The 23,068-nt window shown below is 30.6% G+C and overlaps 1 protein-coding gene across 4 annotated transcripts in view; it reads right to left on the bottom strand.

Moving 5' to 3' along the window:
• Window positions 1-1,023: 1,023 nt before the first annotated feature.
• Window positions 1,024-23,068, bottom strand: part of LOC143256979 (WD repeat-containing protein 48) — a 49,011-nt gene continuing 26,966 nt past the window's right edge. For all 4 annotated transcript variants that reach the window (XM_076514973.1, XM_076514975.1, XM_076514974.1 and 1 more), the window contains exons 11-19: window positions 22,695-22,792; window positions 13,359-13,466; window positions 12,328-12,424; window positions 11,254-11,334; window positions 10,697-10,793; window positions 5,630-5,744; window positions 5,086-5,162; window positions 4,378-4,588; window positions 1,024-3,511 (exon numbers count right to left, since the gene is read on the bottom strand). In XM_076514973.1, coding sequence (XP_076371088.1) covers window positions 3,419-3,511; window positions 4,378-4,588; window positions 5,086-5,162; window positions 5,630-5,744; window positions 10,697-10,793; window positions 11,254-11,334; window positions 12,328-12,424; window positions 13,359-13,466; window positions 22,695-22,792 — 977 coding nt within the window. In that variant the 3' untranslated portion in view covers window positions 1,024-3,418. The remainder of the gene's footprint in view (window positions 3,512-4,377; window positions 4,589-5,085; window positions 5,163-5,629; window positions 5,745-10,696; window positions 10,794-11,253; window positions 11,335-12,327; window positions 12,425-13,358; window positions 13,467-22,694; window positions 22,793-23,068) is intronic.

Below are 23,068 nucleotides of genomic sequence, written 5' to 3'. Positions count from 1 at the left end.
GAGTAAAGAAGGGGCACTGTGTATGGAGTATCAAATGTTATGTAAGTTAACAATTCTTCTTTATTGCATTATTCAAGTTGAACTGACAAAAAATACAAAATAAGAAGCAGCACACTTGGAATTAAAAGAAGAAAAAAAAACTGATGTGTACTTGCCAAATTTTCCTTGTGATGCTAATAATAGAAATTAAAATTAGTTCACAATTCATCAACAATTTTTTTCACAAGTTTGGAAAACAAATGACAATTACTTTAAGTTAAATGATCTAAAAATCAATTAGGAATAACTTATTCCTGCTCAAGTGATTATGCTACTCTCAAGCATGGATGACAGAAAAGGACTGCTGTGAGAACCAGCCATCCAAGTGTAAAAAATTCTTGGTTCATACAAAATATGAATTATGAAAAAGGATATTAAAAAAGTAGGCTGGGGTATGGAAGATAACAGAAAAAGTATGAAAAGCTAGTCTGAAGTAGTATGAAATACCAGTCAAAAGCAGATGGAGCAGAGAATATCAAAAATTGAGATGAAAATGTTTTAATTTGGTTTGTTTTGAATTTTGCACAAAGCTACATAACGGCTATCTGTGTTAGCCATTCTCTTTTTAGGAGTGTAAAAGTAAAGGGAAGGCAGCTGATCATCACCATTTACCACCAACTCTTGAGCTACTTTTACCAATGAATAGTGAGATTGACCATCACATTATAACACCCTCACATCTGAAAGAGTGAGCACATTTGATAGGATGGGGATATGAACCTTCAAATTGTGCATCAAGTGTCCTAACCATCTACCCATGCTGGACCAGTATGAAAAGATAAGAGAGATCAAGACAAGAGAAATGGAGATAATGTCAAAAGATGTGAAGAACAGAAATTATTGAAGAATAATAACTAGAGTTTACTACGAGTTTAGATGAGAATAAGACTGTTGAAAAGAGATTAAGAGTGTTTTCCTCCAATCATGGCAATTTATGGCAAAACACAGAAAATACAACACAAATGAGAACTCCTATAACAACAATTTTGAAAAAGACCAGTTAATATTTATTAAATACAAGTCATTTCCACTCTTCTGCTACTTAGTACCTCATTTAGTCACAAAGATAACAGTAAATCTGTCTCTTTTTTCTTCATATTAGGGTCACAAATAACCATCTATTGACCAAAAGCCATTAGTTAGTCTGATTTATTTTATCATTCATTGGGTATAGTAAAGTGTAATCTTCTACAAACTGATAAATAGTTAATTTACTCCTGCTCTAAATGAAAAAAAAAGTGATTTTGTTGACTTTTTGTCTAAACTTCTGTTTTTTAAAAGAATGTTTAGTTTCAATAGAATGGGCTTAGACTTGAGAAGCTAGTGAATGAGATGGAAAAAAGTTATTGAGTAAATCAATCAAGTCACTGGATAGTGAAATGCCATTCTTCCAGTTTACTAGTTTGTGAATGCACAATTGCATGAAACATAGTTGTAAATTTTATGAAAAGCTTATAAATTGAAATGGATAACCTAGTCACTGATACAACTAGTAAGTTACAAAATAAGCCAAGGTTTAGTGATAAGAAACTGGTTTACATTTAAATCTGTGAAGAAATGTGTGAGAATTCCTAAAAGAGCTAGAAATGATGTCTAAAATCAGCTAGAAAAATTCTAACCTGCCTGATATTTCATCAAAAATCAAAATGGCATGATTAAATATGAAATTCCAAATAATGGTGACAATGTTAGGTTATGCTGCAACCTAGAAGTTCAATAGAAATTAAAATCAGCTTAATGTGAATCTGAATATCTTTCAAAACAAAAAAGTCAAAGCAAGATAGGTTTTTCAAAAGCTGAAATTCTATGAAAAGATCCAAATCTATATGGTTTACTTGAATTATCAAAGTATTTGCATTGAGAAAAAGATAACTGTCTTACAGTTCCTAATTTCATAAGCAGAATCAAAGTCAAGTGAGTTATTTAAGTCTGGAAGATCATAAACCAAGTAAATGTTAGCTAAGTACCAGAAGTCCTTGAAATGATTATGTTTATTGGATCATCATTTTTTAAAATTCAGCAATCCAACAATCAAGTCAAAAACCAATAAATTACACAAAGATTATAAGCATATGAACAAAATCAGAAACAAGGTATTACTGTAAATGGTCTGCCCAAAAAACCATTGTTTATATTATTTCCAATATAAATTTTTCACTGTATAAGTATGGCCAGTTGGACATTGAAAGAAGGAAAAAACACCATACTAACTTAAACTCAATTCCAAAATTATGTAGTCAGTCATCACACTGATGATAAATCACTTAAGGTTCCTGGGCAAGAACAGGTATAAAGGTATCACATTGCACCTGTTCTACATAAAGGTCCTATTTTATTCAGTAAGTTCATTATTATATTATGTTTCAAACTCATAAATATCACAATATTTACTGCAAGTCTTAACATTTTTAATAATATGGATCCATTATTTTTTCCTAAAGCGTTTTTACATAAAAATAGCTGAATAAAAACTATTGTTAAACTATTTCAACTGAAAAAATAAAAGTAATTATTCTTAACAAATACTCATAATAGTACTGTTACATTCCTAGTTCTTGATAATATTAACCTTGGAAAATGTTCAGTTTTCATATTGTTAAAAAGATATATATTTTACATGTAAAAATGTAACTTTACTGCAATTTGCATGTATTCATGCTATTTTCATTTAGGTAAAGATATAATTATTTAGGTCAGTTCAGTACTAAAAAAAGACAATATAAAATTTTCACTAACTTTACAACTGGTTATGCACCTAGGTGTATAAGAGATGTGTTAATTTTATTTAGATTTTTTAGTTATTGGAGCAATATTTATAAATTTGAATAAAACATTATGTGGATAGGTTTTTTTTAGAATAAGCCTTTTCTTTAATAGTAGTAATAAAAAGGAAAAGTCCATTCAAGAATCAAATTTTCCTTTAAATACATTTCATATCCGATAATTTAAAAATATGGTTTCTTTGTCAGTGAAGTAGTTCCTATCATAAGAAGAAAGCATAAAATGTGAAGTTAATTTACAAAGTGTCCTTTTACAGTAATAGCTTAGTCTTGAAAAATTTAACAGTGATATGCTTTATGTACATCAAATGCTAAAAAAACAAAACAAAAATTGTTAAAAAACAAGATTACATTAATGAATTGTTTGCTTTGTACTACTATATCTGTTGATTTGATAAGATCTTCATACATGTGAAGGTTATGGAAGGTAATATTTATGTTTCAGTAAACTGAATATATTACAAAGAAGAAGATATTTTCCTGTATACAATAATTTGATATAAAATCATCTACATATTTACATTAAAATCTTTCCTTAATACAAAACACACTTGCAAAAATCGTAGGAAACGAATCTATTGGAAACTTTGCTTGTTCTGTTACTTGATTGGTCGGTAACGCAAAACTAAGTCACTTCCACTTTTCCAAATAAAATAACGAACTGTCCGTAAATCCATGTTTGGATCAAGAACCTGAAACAAGAATTTATAACAGTAAAACCATTAAAATCTTAAAACTTATTTTTTAAGTTTTTGTACCAAAGTAATCAAAGATTAAACATATTAGCTTACTATAATGTCAGTAACCTAAAAGCATAAGTAAATAATAAAACTTGTACCATTCAGATTGCACTGTAATAAAAGATAAGTTTGTTGCTTAGAAAAAAACAACTTTCATGTAATACAAAGCATGCTCCTAAAGTAGAGTTAGTTCTTTGACTTTCAATAAGCACATAATAATTTTACCAATTATTCCTTGTTTTAAAGTAGTTATTCCTTTTCAAGAAAACTCTGAAAACATTATCATCAAAACAGTGAACTATTAGCTCTGACCAACCCAGCTAGATTACCAAAAGAAAAATCTGTTAAATCTAACTGAAAAAGAGTACCAATATTTCTACACTGAAAAAGTACAAACGTGGGGTATAAATTTATCAGAAGTTAAAATGGGCTGATGAAAACAAACATTGTTCAAGGTTTTAGTCTTATAATTTCGAATTTATTATCTAAAATGTGCTCATAAATATTCATAATATATTTATATCAATTACTGTATTTGAAACTAATTTTATAAGCAATTTAAATTTCAAATTTTATTTGAAGTAGAAAGTTTAAATATAATATTTGCTAAGGAATTTAATTTTCTTCTAAAAAACTTCAAAAGAGCTCAGTATCTTCTGACTCAGTCTTATCACTTAATGCAATAGCACTGTTATTCACAGAAGATCAAGAAAATGATTTGTTCAAAAAGTTTTTTAAAAAAAGAAGAAATTTATGGTTAATCAGTCTACTTTATTAAATACAGAAAGTTGTATGTTATATTAACAGTTCAAAATTACCTGTTCTTGGCATAGTATTTCAACCTTTTCTTCAGCTATAGAACTACGTTCCTCATCTTTCTCAGACTCTCCTTTTTCCTGAGTCCCTGTACCACCCACTTGACTAGTTGTCTGAGAGCCAGTTTCTGACCCAGCTCCAACAATAAATTTTTCATACACATGCTCAATCACTTTCCTAACAGGTAGCATATCACTGGCTGAAAGACGCTCCCTAAGAAACATACAAACTGGATATCAGTAAACAAGTATTTCACACAAAACCCTACTGGTAAACATACTTTACAAATATAATGTTCCATATAAGACAGTCACTTAAGCACTAGATGCATTCAAGAAGACACAGAGCTTAAGCATTCATTTGATAATTTTTCTCACAAATTACTGATCTATTAAACCTGTTTCAACCAACTGGATCCTATGATGATTTCAATGGCTAGTAATTTAGTAGTCTGATATGTAAAGATATCAAACCAGAATATATGTTAAATTTCAGACAACTGAAGAATATATTGAAGTTTCAATAAGTTTCACATAACTGACAGGTTGTGATGCTTCACAATATTGACAGGTTAAGATTATGTCTCATATAACTAATGTCTCAAGTAACTAAAAAAGTCTTTGGTGGGTTTTACTTACATAAACTAGAACAGCAATAAAAGCATAATGCAAGTACTAAAAATCATATCTATTATGATACAGACAACTTACTTTCGAATTGGTTTGACACTGGATGAGGAATGAGCAAGCAAATAAAATGGAATCTTGTTGAACCTTGGCATGTTTTTCTAAAAACAAAAATTAAGATATCTAATGAACAACATTAATATCATTAATAAATATTAATTGGAGCAAAGAATCAATATAGACAAGTTATAATACACAGTGTATTTTGGATAGATTTCAACACAGTTCTTTATATAAAGGAACTGACTATTATTCAAATCCTATGGATATAATATTAAGTATTTCAGAACATAATATACAATATGGCATTATAAAATTAACTCATCTTAGTACAGTTTCTTTTTCAACACCTTACGAACAGCATATTTAAAGTACTAAAGTGTAGTGATTAGAAACACTTTGTAAAGTATTTCATAAATTCAGTAATTTTAGTTTTGTTCTTAAACAACTGAAAAACTTAACTGTTTGTGACCAAAATAATTAAATGCATGACCTCAATTTCCCAGGACTACTGAACAATTATAAAAACATCAAATGTTCAAGATAAAGTTGGAGCTATATTTCTTACCGATACAACCACATCAGTTACCCAAGGAGGGACAGTTTCATGTAGAAGTAATTCTTCAGTGTCTCTACCAGCATCTCCAACCAGAAGTCTCAGCAGTGTTCGCCCACCTACTTCACTGCAAGAAGATTGTAAAAAAAAAAAGAAGAAAAAGATCTTGACTGACAGATCAAGTTGTAACACATTTACTACAAAAGCAATAAAAAATTCATCATTTACAGTTCCTTAAGTAGGTTTCAGCTTTTCCCAACTTCAGTTTAATAGCATTTGATAAAATTTTTCATCTGTTCTCCCAAATAATGTGCTCTGACTTGAGCTAAAACCTTCTCTAGAATGTAAATTAAACCTAATATTCATTGAACATTCATTTAAAAATTCCAAAAGGACAGCAAGTCAGCTTTTAGTTGATTGGTTGCTGAACACACACACATCACAAGATGTAATTACACCAATGATGTAAAGATTTACATTCATGTTGTTAATAAAATCCTGCTCACTGCATAATGCATTAATAAATATATTTGAGACAAAGGATTTAGTTTCACAATGAATTTGAATGGATCTGTGAGCCTCTTTGAAATTTTTATTATTTGATTGTAAATTTTTCATTTCTACAAAGGCAATGTTCTCCATAGGAAAACTTTCATTTTTATATTCAGTATTGTTCTTATCATGAGAAAAAACATTAATAATAATAAGTTGATGTTTTTTGTTTTCAAGAAAGTAATTAAGTGGGAATTTTCTTAGTTGAATAACGTAATTCCACAATTTTGTTTATAATGAAAAATGAATGATGAGGAAGCAGTACAGCCAGTAGCATCTTGCCAGATAAGTACTGCTAGAGCAGCCCGATAAACTGGGAAATCTGTATACTCTGTTAGAAAACTGAATGGAGTATATACAAAAGGACTGCAAATGGCATGAAAAACTTTTTCAACAAGGAAAGGATACTATGACAATATTTTAGTAACACCTTAAAGTGTCTTAATTCAGATACTGACTACACTGAATTAAAGGATCCAAAATGGTACACGAAAACTTGTTATGCATTCATTCTGTAGTGAAACAAACCAACAAAGATGAGGCTAACACTACAGTCAGTGCTACCACCAGCACATATCCAGGAGTAATGTCTCCCTGCAACACAGTGAGATACATGCATATTATGTCAGAAGATATCCAACTTTAAAATAAAATAAATATTGCATAAAGTTCTGATCAAAAATCCAGAAGAGATTATACTTTCAATTGCATCTAAGGACAAAATATGCAAAATTGCTAGACTTGACTTAATAGCTTCAAGTAGGAAAAAAAAAAAAAAGACTATGGGAAAGGAAGTGAGGATAAGTCCAAATCCTACAATGAAGAAACTACTCACTGAATAAGAAAGTGGCTTTGAATAGGGTCACATCTACACTCTTGATGTACAGTTACGTACTTTATTTTTTTTCCATGTATATTCCCGATTTTTCATTATAAAAGTAACTAAAATGTAAAAATGAGAAACCTTTTAGGTTAAATAAGCCTATGTTAAGTAAAATAACAAATAATAATAAGATTTTTACAAGGTATGCTTTCAAGCAACTCATGAATACCCCATGTATTATGTAATTCAATAAAATAATGTGAGCTACACATTCATCAAGTGATTTTCAAAATATGTGGTGAGAATATTAGTTAGACATTCTTCAAATAGTAATAAAGCAGTAAAACTTAAGTAGAAACAGATGTATACTGTTACAAGTTTAAAACTATTTAGGACACACAAATGTAGTCTCATGTTATAATCTGAAATCATTGTAGAAAGAAAGAAAAACAGGATAATTTAGATTTCTTTAATGTTTTTTTATGGTTTCAAGGTCAGCAAAATCAACTGAGTCCAAATAGTTAGGATAGAAAAAAATAACAGATAGAATGCAAAGTTTTACCAAAAATAAAAACACTTCAAATTTATTTAGGAGGTTTTAGAAAGTATGGAAGTGTAATTTGAGATTCTTCAGATAGTATTTTTAATGTTAACATCAACATCACTTTGCACTTGTAGCATTCAATACTTTGCTCCATATGATCATAGAGATGTTTTTAAAGAAAAAACATCTTTACAATTCTAATTTTGTGCCAATAAATGACTCTTAATGATTACTAAAGGCTTGCAAAATTCTGTGAAGTTACACAAAACATATTAGAAATTATACTATTGAAACTATAAAGGTCAATTTGGGATCACTAACTCGGCAAAGCCTATAACAACAGAGTTAATTAATGTATAAATCCTTACTGTCAATTTTTACATTTTCAACTGACTTTTTTACATATAGTTTTTTTCATTTCCAGTTCTACTGATCATCTATAACTCTCCAAATCTTCTATCATTACAGTCAACTCACACTTCTTATATTTATAATTCTTTGCTTCAATACCCTTTATACCCTTTGTGAGCCAACTTGGATTTCTAATTGGAGCCACCCTTTTTTCTCTATAAGTAACATGCCTATATTGAATACTTAGGAATTAACTTTTAAACTTTTCCCACATTTCACAGTATCTTCAATTACCTTACTAGCCAAATGCACAGCAAATATTTTTGTTTCATTCTTTTGAAATTTATTTTTGTGAAATTTGGAACAAAATTCTCATTAATCTTTATACATAGCAAATTATTAAACTATACCAAAGATCATATGCACTCAGATGCATAATGTTTAGGTTTATAGGTCTAGGTCTATAATACTCATTCTGACATATCACTGCCATTGAGTTTGCATTTTACTCACTCTTATTTACTGAAGAAGTTTAGGCAATAACTAATAAAGAACTCAGGCTATTAAAGTACATTATTTTTTAATGATTATACTGAAGAAGAAAGTAAGAAATTTCAGAAATATCAATGTCCTTTAACCTATCAACAAATAATTTTATAATTCTAGATTTCTGCCTTAAGTTTATTCAACGCTAACAATATCGTTATAAACATCAAGTAATATCTGGTGTTACATAGTTCAAAATCTATAAGTAATAAGCACTGGCAAACCACCATAATTTTATTTTAAAAAATCACACTTTCTAGAGATTTTTTGTGAAAATAAGATGAGCAAAGGGGCAATATTTTCATTGCCAATTGTCATTTGTACAATTTTTAAGACATCATGAACATTTCCTATTTAACAAGTCATGAATATCACGAAAACAATGCAATTATCATTTTCTTTATTTTTAAAATACGTAGTAACTTCCCCACTAATCGTCTGTAAATCAATTAAACTGATAATCTTATAATGATATCATAATTTAATATCACTGGTAATAAGTTATTTAAAATTTGTCACTATTGCAACAATACATAATGGTTGAAAAAAACAAACAGATTTATCATTTCTACCTTTTACACCTTGTAAGTGCTCAACAGTTTGTAAAGGGTTAATAAAAAATGTTTGTTTGTTTGTGTGAATTAAGCACAAAACTAAATAATAGGCTATCTGTGCTCTGTCCACCACTTGTATTGGAACCTGGTTTCTAGTGTTGTAAGCCCACAGACATACAACTGTGCCACTGGAAAAAAAGCTTTTTTAAAGCTGTATTTCATTACTAAATAACCAAACATTTTGCTATGACATCATAGAAGACTGGCAACAAGAACCTCTGTATAAAATTAGAAGATGAAAAAAAAAATTGAAAATTTAGAAATGAATGGTATATTTTCAAAGAGTGATAGCTGCTTAGCAAATTTAAGGCTTTTCTTTGGGATGGGCAGAAAAATTCTAAACAAATCAACAAGTGTTACAGACAGTACTTTTCAGAATAATGAATAGAATAATTTTTCAGTAATATTTTTCATCATTCTTTACACTAGATAATTTTTGTAAAATGACAAAATATAAATTCTAAAATATTTGAGTTAAAATTATTGAAAAACAAACCAGTTAAATTTATCATTTCTACCTGAATTTAAAATGCAAGTGTTCATTTTACACCTTATAAGTGCTCAACAGTTTGTAAAGGGTTAACAAAAAATGTGGTATTTGAAAGTATTGTTTCAACAATGTAGTTCAAAACTTTAATATGTATAACTTCATCTTAAGATTTGTTTGCAATAATTAGTTTTGTTCTTGATTCATCTTTGTCAACACGGGTTAGAAACATAAAATTGACATTGCAAAGCATACTTCTTGAAAAGTTCAAAATTGTCCAATTTTAGGAGTGTTAATTAAATTAAAACATGCCATTTTATGTAGTGACAGCAGTATACACATACTGACTCTCATACATACTAAAGTACCATAATTTGTAAAAATAAAACAACAAAAACTAGCTCAAAATATAACTTAAATGGGAAAAACAAAATTAATTTAGCAAAATAAAGTTAAAAGTTCTTATTTTATATTGTACCTTGTCAATATTGGTAATTTGAGTTCCTAATTCGTATAAAACTTTAGACTTAGTATTTTGACATCACAAACATCTAATTTGAACCAGTGCTGCATCAACACCCCATGTGGCTCACAAAAATCAAAATAGGTGCATTATTTTAATATTTACTTTTAACCTGTTGTGAAAGGGTAAAATAAAAAATAAAAACGAAACAATTGGCCTGTTATTTCTACATTAGTAAGTACAAATTCCAATTTCATAATTTTCAAAGTACGAGAAAACAGAAACATCAAATTCCATTATTTAAAAAAATTTTACATACTTTACCAACTATCAACACATTATTCAAACCCAGGCACTTTTGTTGGTACATATTAAATTTCTTTATAAAACTATAAAAACACGTTACACTGTCTACCTGAAATCTTCCATTTTTGACAACATAGATTTTGTATTAAATTATTTGTTTAGAAAATAAACTTCAAAAAATGTGTGAACTAACCATATCAAGAAACAGAGAAGTTTATTAGCATGTCATTTCATTTATTACTATCCAGGAAGCTTGTATGTGATTTAATTTACTTTTTTTTTAATAAATCTGTGTATTAATAATATAGTAAAATATTTCTCAGAGACATAATTTCTATAATGACTCATTAAAAATGTCATCAACTACACTTAACATAGTCACTAAAGACCTACCTAAATATCACAGGAGTATGGTCAGGAACATTAAAATATGTATTTGCTGGTCGAAGCCGTTCACCAGTGGTCATTGGTCCATCACCACCACCCATACCTGAAATGGTTCATATTTTGTTGCATTTTCATTTCTATCTAAAATTAAAGACCATTTATTAAAATTAGTATTGATATTTGGTCCAATAGAACTGTGAGACCATTAAATATTCTTACTTTAATAAAAATACCATACATTTCTTACAATCTTGTTTTTTTCATATATGAATTAAATAAAACAAATTAGTATAGTTAAAACAAGCCAAGAAAAAAAGAATATTTATGAGCACTGCTCACATAAGTTGGCTAATTTTAACTTTTGTACATATTTTTCAGAGAATAGTTTACAATGATGTTGTATTTACACTCATACATTTTAAAGTATGGACACTAAGTATTTTTTTTAGTGAAAATGTATGAACACTTGAAAATATTTAATAAAATTATGTTGATGTTTTTATAAAAGCTACCTGGAACAGTCTTATTCAAACCAGCAATTACAGTCTGAAACATAAGCTTACCATTTTCACTTTCTTCATCATTTGTGTATGATGGTGGCCAATTAACCAGTAATGCTTGAAGAAGAAGTCCACCCAAGTTAACTAAACAGATAAATATTAGTACATAATTAGAGATATCAATGTCTAGTTGGTTAAAAATTAAAAGATAAATTCAACAGAATTATTATTACCAATAAATAGGTTGAATTTTGCAAATAGTTTGGCTTTGCATTCTTTTCAAGTTTTATGTGAAAATATAAAAATAGCATTATTTTCACATAAGCTAATTTAATACTAACTTGTTTAATGTTAATATTTCAATCTGCAGTATGTTTACAGCTACCAATAACAAAAAGAAAACTATATTTTCAAGAATCACATGCAGTGATGAAATAAACTGATGAATTAGTTATATTTTCATTAACTAGCAACAAACGTTGGTACCACATAAATAATGTTCATAAGGAGAAATAACAATTCCTAATGTCATAATCTCTCCCATTAATATCTGACTCAAAGAGCATACCAACTCACTGACTAAATAATTCAATGTAAATTATAAACCAAGACCAAATATTATCTATCCTGATAACCACTTACACTAGGTCCTAGTTTAACTGATACTTTAAGTCCTCAACTAGTATCAATTTCGATGTCTTTGGTAGAAGTGTAGAAAAACAGAAATTATATTTCTATTGGGAGTTAAAACTTTCCTGTTTTTCTCAACTAGTGATTTATCTAATAAAACAGAATTATACAGGTTTCTTCTATTCTTGGATCAAGAATATTTATTTAAAAGAAGAAAATCAACAACAACCTGTAGTTGTAATTAACCAAAACATTTAAAACAATGAGGGCTTAGGTTTTTGTTCTTCTAGCCATTACATTTAACAGAGTTGTTTAAACTATTTTTCTCTCATTGAATTGTATGTCCAAGAGTGATTAAAAACATAGCACATATAAAGAAACAGAGCAAAAAAAAAAACAATGTAGGCATTTTTTAAAAATAAGAAAATAAAATTTTCTGTCAAATCCATTATGATGTTATTGAAATATATACACATAATGGGAATACATTTAACATGAGAAATTCACCTTTTGTATCAGGTCCATCTGTTGGTCCAAGATCAAACTCTTTGGCAGATACCCAAGCAGCAAAGCAATCTGGTTCATCTAGGTGAATGCACAGTATCTGGAATGCAAAAACATCATGAAGTTTTTTTTTGTTATGTAATCATATACAATAATAAAAATTTCATGTCACACAAATCATTTTGAATATCTTGTACGACTACAGTCACATTTGATGATTCATACTTTAATCAGAGTCTGTTTACAATACTTTGTCAAAGTCTAATGGTCCATGTATCACTACTAGCTGATGTGTACAGGGAAGACATAAGAGGGTCATATCCAAATGCAAACCACATATACCACTTTCCACAGGGCCTTCAAGATGTAAGTCAGGTTTCGTGACAATAGGTCCAGTAGTTTACCTGTTATAAACTGGGACACGCACACACACAGACTTTACTCACATAACAGTTCAGAAGAAAGAAACTCTGATATGAGTGATAAATTTAAAATAAAATTCTTTTAATTTTAATGAATTAATTAAAAATTCTAATAACATTATCAAAAATTATCAACTCCAAAATTTTGCTACTCTGGTTATTTTACTTCATGAATTAAACCTCTTGAATGACAGTACCATATGAGGCTAGATCTTACATGACAGCACCATACAATATTAGATCATGTAGGATATACTACATGATGCTATATCTTGCAAAACAGTACCATATGGTGTCAGATATTATGTAACAGTACTACATGAATCTAAACCTTGTATGATAGTATCACTTGATGTTATACCTTGCATGACAGTTCCACACAATGCCAGACCTTGCATGGCAGCGTCACATGACACCAGATCTTACATGAAAGTATTACATGATTTAATAATTTTCTCAGTATTAACAGTTAAAGTAATCAAATATTTATCAAAAAAGGAAGTTTATTCATTTTATTCAATCATGCATGAGAAAATTAAATATATTAATTTAATTTCTTCTGGTAACATGTAAGTTATTATACTTTCTTTATCATCTTATAATTCATTATACCCCAGTCTTCAGGTCCACTGTGAACCAGTTGGGAACGTAAACCATTTTAAACATCTTTTTCACTTGGGCTTCCATGTCTACCTGCCCATAATCTTCAACTTTTGATGCCTGGATTTTAAAGCATACATTAAAAAAATAAAACTGCATTACAATTACATTATAAAAAGTTTTTATACTTTACTGAATTTTAAATGTTAACTCAAAAATTACTGTTCAGATAATCAACTGTTTTTGTATCTGAATGTTATACATATAAGCCTTAAAGTTTAAATGTATTTAACATTCTTGTAAGTTTACATACATTTAGCTACATATCACTAGATCATAGAGATATTTAACATGCTCTTAATGTTAACTTGTACAGTGTATGTACCATGTAAAGACATGTAGTGGTACAGATACTGGGAGTTCCTGAACTGATTTTCCTAATACTGTGATTGGTGATACTGCAGCATTTAATTAATTATTCTAGAGATCACAGGATGATAATGTCAAGATGATTCCAAATGTAATGGATGACAAAGAATTGGAAAGCATACTTCATGTGCCTATTAAGTAAAAAGAATGAGTGGCAGAGCCTGGGTAAAATATTAAAAGCCAAGGAATGGTGGAACATGTAAAAGTAAAGGAAGTAGAGAGACAGTTGGAAAAAGTAAAAAATAGGAAAGCAGTATGCCAATACAATACATCTACTGAAACATTTAAGAAGCTAGGGAAGTTCAAAAGCCAGGTATAATACAAACTTCTCAATGACAGAAGGGAAGATGCCAGATGTCTGGAAGTATTCTTGTGACATTATTGTTAAGGAAAAGCTGTTTTACTAAAATTTAATTCAGAGCATATCTTGTGAATTCACAAACTTTCTTTCATGTGTAGTATCTCTTTGCTGCATGCACTTCTCAAAATGTTGAAGTGTTTAGAAACAACATTTACATCCCAGTCTTGTAAGCAGTGGGAAAGAGTGGATGATTGCTTAGAGACAGTATTCTGCTCATGCTCTTTAATATGTAAGCTCAAACTACTTGTTGTACAGTCATTATAACCAAAGTTCACTTTGGACATACCAATTCATATAAACCATAAGAGAGATGAGATGTATAATTGGAATCCTTTATTTAGATTTAAAATAATTACTTAAATGAAACAATGGTTTAAATGCAATTCTAAAGTTAATGTGAGGGTAAATTTTATTATTCAATATGGATTTAATCTTTTCCTTTAATTCTACTTAATGGTAAGAGTGAATAGTAAAATACAATAAACTATTTCTTTAATTTCAACTTGGTTACTAGTTTTAGAAAAGTACTAACCTTTAAAACAATTCTTAATAACATTATCAATTAATTCTATAGGAAAACTAATTTTTTTTTGTAAAACAACCTTCATGTTTTGTACTTCTTTTGAGAAGAAAAAGAACTGTTATAAGCTCAATGAGTTAAGTTATATATTAAGTTATTTTTAAATTCAATAGATAAATAACTGCTAAAATGAAAATATTATATTAAGGTTCTATTAATAACCTTAGTGACTAAAAAAGGTAAACTATTAACTGTCTATTCTCCAACTGTAAATCTAATATTTTAAAGATGATTATTCAAATAATTTGAAGTATCAGACCTATTTTTGAAAACTAAAAAAGTGTCTTCAACATATCTTCTATAGCATACAGGTTTAAATTTTACAGTAAAACATTTTAATAATTTTTCTTCATAATAATTCAAAAAATAAATTAGCCAAACATGATGCAATACTTGAATAAAGAGATACCTCATCAAATTCTTCATAATGACATCCATTCAAAAACATTTCACTCTTTGGTGACAAATTCTGATAATTTCAAAAATGATAGGACTGCAATGTAAATGTCATTTCTAAGCATTTCAACATCACAAGGAATGCATGTACCAGAGAGATTCTATGTATGAAGGAAAGTTTGTGGATTCATAAGATACATACGGAATCAAACATTAATCAAACAGCTTTACATTTGCTCTTGAAACTTTGAACTGATCATTGCCTGAGGATGGTGTTTTAGTATAACCAAAAGCTAGCATGTGCACTATTAATAAAGACGTTTAGAAGATGTTAAATTGGTAGAAAGGGATAGGCCTGTGGATTTTCAGCTGATTGTTTTGTATGTGGCTTTTTAATTTCACAGTCAATGCAGTATTATGAACATTATGGGAAAAATTACTAAAATCAAATGACAGAAATTTTATGAAATTTACCAGAAGATTGTAGGAGTGTAGAGTTTTTTTTATATAAATGGAGTTAATTTGTATGTATATTTATTTATTCATAATTTTTTAATTATATTATTTATCTTAACACAATGATCTCCTACAAATATTTAATTATCTCATATAATTTGGAAAAGGTGTAATGAAGACATGTTAAAAATTTAGAATTGTAGATAAACTTTATTTTAAATTACAGAAAATGAGATTGCATGTAAATTGTTTAAATGAGTGTTTACTAATATGCTTTAGTTTCAAAGTTTATGGCTAATTGTAACTTAAGAACCAGTAAATATTATCAATTTTTACACAAGTCTTTAAATTTAGAATTAACATAAAAATATAATTATTTAAACAGTTAAAAAATAAATATACAAATATTAAAAATTTGAAAGAAATTGTGTTAGACTTAGATTTCATACATTTTGACAATGTGACTGCTTATTGCAAAAAGAAATATTTTAAGATAAGGTTTAAACAAATAAAACAGTTGTATGGATAATAGTGTGGGAATTTTAGTGAGCCTACATTTCTAGAAAACCCTACATGGGTCATTTGTAATATCTCAGATTACTGGTTAACTTCAATATAGAAAAAGTTATTACCATGGGGTTTGAAGTACCCAATTACCCCTATAAAAATTGGATTATGTAGAATTTTTTTCTAGGATTGAACAGTTACTACAGAAATTAAAACATATGCCAATATAGGAAAAATGTTTCATTTTATAATATAGTTACTGAAATTTCAAGCCTAGCACTTACAAGACACAAATAAACTTATCTGAAGAAGAAATTTTGACTTAAAAACATGTTAACTCACTTGATAATTTAGTAATTCTTAAGCAGTATAGAGAGAAAGATGTAGTAAATCTAAATAAAAAGATTATATAGATACAGTTTTAAATATTTTAAATGATAATACTAAGTTTAAGAAAATGGAATTGGATCTTAGGATCACCAGAGAAAGATGATTACAAAGTTATTTGTTAAACATTAAGAATGGTTGATATTGGATAACATCTCTATTCGAATTAGACCAGTTGGTTCACACATTATGGGTTACCTAAAATACCTAAATTGTCCCATCAGACCAACTAAGTCAAGTATATCATAGTTTTTAAATCTCATGAAGCTAACAAATTTACAGTAAAAAAAAGTTTTGAATTCATCACAGATGTATCTAAACTGTTTGTGAAGCACCTGTCTATATTGCCAGTCTTGAGATCAAATCACTGATTTATCCTAAAATGAAGTAACTGAGTTAAGTGGTAATTTAATTTTTCTTTAATGCTGATGTTGTCAGACATATAACCAAACCTATATTTATAATACCATTATAATCCGTCACCAAATATTCATTTTTTTTTATGGATGTCATTATGAACAACTTGATGAGGTAGTTATGGGTTCAAGTGTTGCATCATGTTTGGGTAATTTATTTTTAAGTTACTGTGAAAAAACAAATGGTTAAAAAGTTGTCAGGTAATGTTTAAACCTTTATACACTAGAAGATATGTGGATGACACTTTTTTAGTTTTCAAAAATAAATCTGATATTTTAAAATTATTTGAATGATCAGCTTAAAAATATTAGATTTACAGTTAAAGAACAGACAGTTAATAGTTTATCTTTTTTAGACACTAAGATTATTAATATAGGTAGAAGTTGTGACACAAAGTGCAACCATAATCTAACTTTCACGAGTTGATATTTTGAATTTAAAAATAACCTAATTTATAACTTAACTCACTGAGCTTATAACAGTTTTTTCCTCTTCCCATGAAGAAGTACAAAACATGAAGGTTGTTTTACAGAAGTTTTTCTATACAATTAAACTGATAATGTTATTAAAAATTATTTTAAAGGTTTGTACTTTTCTAAAACTATCAACATCTTGGGGAGTGTGTACAGCACAGAGCTTCTATGCAAGAAAGAAAGTTTGTAGATTCACAAGCTACACCCTGAATTAAATGTTACTCAAAAGAAAAGATGGTGTATAAGACTGCATGAAGATTTGGGAAAGGATTTGGATGAGAGAGAATGAGAGAAGTGATAGAAATAAGGGTAAAACAGTCTGGCAGATCAACAGCAAATGACATGCACATATTAAGAGGGCTGATAGTGGATTTCATCAGGGAAAAAGGAAATGACTTGTACACAGTATTCATTGACCTAGAAGAAAGGATATGACTGAGTGTCAAAAGAGTTAATATGGTGGTAGGAAAGAACCAGTTCTGTATGTCAGACTCATCCAGAATATGTCTAAAGGAAAAGGTTTGTAAAACGTATGTTAAAATATTCAGAGAGATTTCTAGTGAATGTAAGATTTAATCAAGGAAGGGTGGAAAGTCTGTAGGAAGTAACAAACAGAAATACATTTTCAGTACAAGCAAAGTATAATTTCCAATATGGTATTTTCCTCAACTTAGAAGATTAACCAGGATTTCACATTAAGTGGTGGGACCAGTGTGGGAAAATGACAGAAGAACCCCCAAAAGCATCTGGGAAAATGAGAGAGTCAGATCAAAAGATCTGATGAGGGGAACTGCATCGTTTATGAATCAGGTATACTCTTCACCCATTCATGAAATGTGTAATGGATAGGAGTGGAGAAGGAAAGGAGTACATCCAATTATGTGAGAAGCAAGGCAAAATAATGACCCTATCCATGTAAATATATATTTAACTCAATCCCACAAAGTATAAAAGTGGGTAAAACGTTGGATGTGCCATAGCTGTAGAGTTGCTTAAGTGCAATGGGCTGTGCTAAGTAAGTCAACTACGTATATCTAAAACTCATGCTATTTGGAACTGAAATTCACATGAGGGTAGGATGAGAAAAATATCATATTTGCCTCAAGTCCAAGAAACAAGGTGATCTAGAACCATTCTTACTCCTGAGCTTGGCAAGTGTTGGCTTTGATCTAGGACCAAACATCCAGTAATGAAAGGATATCTCTGTAATATAAATCAACCTCCCAGCAGCAAAACTGGCTGAAACTATATAAAAGGGAATAACAAACTCAGATTAAGATACAAAAAGGAATAGCAAAAAGGACAGAACCAGAACATTCCCCCTTACCTCCACTGTGACCCACAACACAAAAATATGAATTAGAGAAGAATATAGATAACCATAAACATCTTTGAGGACTTATGTTCATAGATTCTCCTCTAAATCTAAAACCCAGCCACTGATATCTATGAAGGGGTGAATTGCATTTTGACATTTCACTTCTTTGTGTGTGCTGCATACTGGAGGATATCTTGACATCTACATCAGCAGCATATCATTTCCCTATTCTGCACTAAATGGTTATAGTCATCTTTGTGTAGAATCCATTTAACAGAGTGCTTACACAGTCAATCACCTCAATTGCTTGGAACTGGATATTGGTAAGTACTTCCATACTCCACGAAAGGGGGTGAAAACACATTGGAGAGTTTGAAGGAATATCATCACCTAAAACGGTGCAATATGTGACCATGAAATCTATTCTGAAAAGCAGATCATACTGATTTATTCAATAAAAAGCATGGCAGGGATGGTCAACTATCCCCTTCTGCTTTATTCATGTAGTCCATGGGTGTTGTGGTCTAAAACAGGCAAGTTTTTGAAGCAACTACGTCCTGTGATTATTTATCTGCAAGCATTCTCATGGAACACTCCACCCCTCTCTAAAGTGAGCATTGCAAAGCCATGGAAGATAAAATGCAAATCAGCATAGTTTTAAAGTGCAGATTTCAAGTGGAAGAATACTTGGTCAGGCAACACTCAATGTAAATCAAGATCCATACAATGAGAAAATGAAGCAAGGGCTCCTGAAAGGAAAAGAAAGTATGAATTAAAACTTATCCAGTCAACATTGCATCAAAGCCTAAAGAACAGCCCAGGTCGAAGACAAAAACGAGTGAAGAAGAAGTTGTGATATGGTATCAGTAATGGGAGACAAACATATTAGATGTAGTCTACATGCCCAACTGTAGGACTTCCTCCAAGGGCTGATGAAAACAAGATGCAAGGAAAAAGGTGAGGTGTTGAAACTGATGAGAAGACACCTAGAACAAATTCTGCAGGAAAAAGACAAGGAGGAGTAAGCCAACCAAATCAAAAGTCAAACCCAATTATTGAGGGTAGAATAGGAAAAATGCTGAACAGAGGAAGCCATGCATGCAGTATAACAACAAAAAGTACAGATCAGACATAGAAGTCTATCTGGGTCATGATAAGGGTAGAGATGAGGAACAGAGGGAAGGGAAATGGACAAGAAAGAAGTTAATTTCACCAGCTGCTGATGTCTTCGGGCAGAAGAAACAGTTCTGATAAAGGTGAAAATAGAAAAGGTGGTAAAGCATATGTGAAACCTCATTGGCAAATAAATCGTACCTTTGACACCCACAGGCTAAGAGGAGAAGGAAATAACTTTCAAGAGAAAGGTGAAACATGGAACATGAGGAAAGTGAAGGGATGGAGTACGACATTCATATCTCAGTCTGAAAGAATACGCTGTCTAGGAGAGGAGACGAACAACAAATTCAGAAAGAATGCATTAGCATAGTAAGGACAGGGAAATCTAAAACTTGATAACTCTGAAAAATTGAAAGGTATGGGATAAGACAGCCCAATAACCCAAGAATGAGGAGATAGAATATTCCCAGTTGAAAAGCCATATGAGAATATCCATCACTTGAGCTACAGTAGATCAATCACTTAGGAATCCTGGAGTTGCAGACCACCTGCAGAATGCTTTTGATTTGTGCTGATATATAACCCCATTGAAAAAGAATGTATGGAATGAATTAGAAGGGAAGCTACTGAACGAGAGAAACTTGACCTCTTTTTCAAGGATCAGGTAAAAGCTGGGCAAGAAGACGAAGGACGGGAACAGCTGGATGTAGAATGGTGGTTGAGGTTCATGAAGAAGGAAGGAAGACAAAGGAAGAGGTACTGGCATGAAAATCTGTAGCTGTTGTAATCATGGAAACCACAGTTGAACTAGCAAATAAGATGTAATCAGAAGGACTTAATTAACATGAAGTGTTTATGGATGTGAGAGATCATCCAATAAGGTAATCAGATAAGAGAATACACATAAAGGAACTCATATGACCAATACTGGCTGAAGGCATCAGCAGTCACAGCCTAAGGATAAGATAATGGAGATCAAGAGAAGGGTAACTTGTGACTGAAGTATGTCAAATCATTTACATGGGGGAAAACCCCACCAACTGCAAAGCCATCAGAAAATGAGGGGATCTAAAGACCACTTCATCAGATATAGTTTGTCAGGACAGGAGGGAAAGATGATCCACTAAAACATTGAAAACACCTAGAATGTGACACATAATGAGATGAATATGGTGCTTTTGAGCCCAATATAGCAAATCTAACATTTGAAAACAAGGAGATCTTGACTGGGTGCCCCATTGGTGATTGGTATGTGCTAAACTGGTAGAATTATTGGTATAAATCATCACCAGACGATGTCTAGTGAGAGGAAGGAAGCGATTCAAAGCCTGACAGGCTGCAAGAAGCTCAAGAACACTGATACCCAAAGGCCTTTCGTCTACAGATCAATTACCTAAAGCCTTCTGATGATTCATCCAGATGCCCCAGTCTTGAAGAGATGCATCTGTGAAAAAATGTAAATCTTTATGAGGAGGAGGAAGTGGGACATCTGCCAACATATGGGCCTTGTCCAACCACTAATGCTGATCATTTGTCAGGGTAGGAGAAAGAATAACGGGAGCCAAAAACAGATCCTGAGCAAGTTTATATTGACTGTGAAGAGCTCATTGAAGAGATCACATATGCTCATGACCAAGGGAGACCAGTGATGTCATAAAAAAACCACATTACCAAAAGTGTTAGAAATTTGTGAAAGAAAGGGCATGACAAATTAACAATTCCATGGAACAAAGTTGAAGAGGAGAAGGTTGGGATTGACTGAGGTAAGTGTCAAAAAGGACACCCAAGTGGATGAGATATTGGGTGGGCCAGAGAAAAAAAACTTCCCCAAACTGATGAACCAGCCCAACTGAGTAGTCACTAGAAGAAGCAGACAAGTATGGCTGGCCAAATTCAGTTTAGATTACACCAGAAGAAGTTAGCTCTCCATATAATGGTGGAATCAGAACCTCAGAGCATGAAGATGACAAGCAAAATCTCTGACCACCTCATAAAAAACAAAAGGGGCTGAAGAAAATCCAAAAAGTAGGGTTCAAAATTGATAAATCACCACATGATGGATGACCCAAATATATGAATGAGACCATCGTGATTTTAGAGATGAGTGTATTTGGCCCAAATGACTCCTCAAGGCAGGGCATGGGGGGGGGGAGCAGAAGGCTTGTGGCATGCATATGTGAACAGAAAACAATGCATACAGATGGCATTACTGGATGAGAATAACTAATCTTCTAAGTGGAGGGAAGTACAACACTGGGAAAAGAATGCATCAGGAATGAAATTATTATGTAGAAAGCAACTGTAGAATCAGTTATAAAGAAGATGAGAGAAGCTCATCTTAAATGGCTTGGTCATGTGGAGTAAAATGGAGTATATTGGTAAGAGAGTGATGAATACAACAGTGAAAAGGTAATAGACAAGAGGAAGACCAAATAAAAGGTGGAAGGACAAAGTAAGAAAGAACAGGAGAAATTTTGATTTGAATGCATCTCTGACACAGAAGGAATGTAGAGCAAAGACCATAAGAATGGAGTCCAAGTAACTTGTACAAATACTAATAATATATTAAACCAATTTTTTTTATTAATCCAATAAATTAATAGTTAAAATTGCTCAAGTTTAGAAACTATATAAATCAATACTGTACTGTATGTACATGAAAATATTACAACAGTTTGTGGTGAGACCATTAATTGAAAGTTTACTGCAAAGATGTTTCCTAAAATAACATTCATTCATAAGCTACTTGTTTAAAAAATTACACATGTATAACAAACATTACTTTGTCAACTCTAACTGAAACTGAATCCTAAGAATACAGATTTCAATGTTCCTACTAAGAGTTAAAAACAAAATATTTTCAGTCTTTCAAGAACAATTAAAAAGAATCAATAAATATTTGCTATACCTTTAACACATCCCACAATGCCACATTATTGTCAGTATCCTTTGTGAGAATATGTCTTTTGTCATTTAGTACATTGTAATGTCTGATACTGGGGCTCCCTTGAAACATTAAAATATTCATTTAAATGAAATGCATGAATATCACAAAAAGATTAAACCAAAATAAAAATAGTAATCCATGAAATAGATCAACTGAAGAATAACAGTCATTTTTCAAATAAACCAACTTTCATTTCATTATTAAGTAATGCATATCATACTTTTTAGTTCTTATACAGACCTAATAAAATCGTCTAAAGAATTTGATTTGAAGCAAACAACTGAGTCAAAACAATATAATCTAACCACTTCATTCAATTATGTTATTTAAAATTA

Source organism: Tachypleus tridentatus, chromosome 7, assembly GCF_004210375.1.
Source record: "Tachypleus tridentatus isolate NWPU-2018 chromosome 7, ASM421037v1, whole genome shotgun sequence".
NCBI classification, from domain to species: Eukaryota; Metazoa; Arthropoda; class Merostomata; order Xiphosura; family Limulidae; genus Tachypleus; species Tachypleus tridentatus.
Note: the sequence above shows the minus strand (reverse complement) of the source record. Positions and strands in the feature narration are given on the sequence as shown.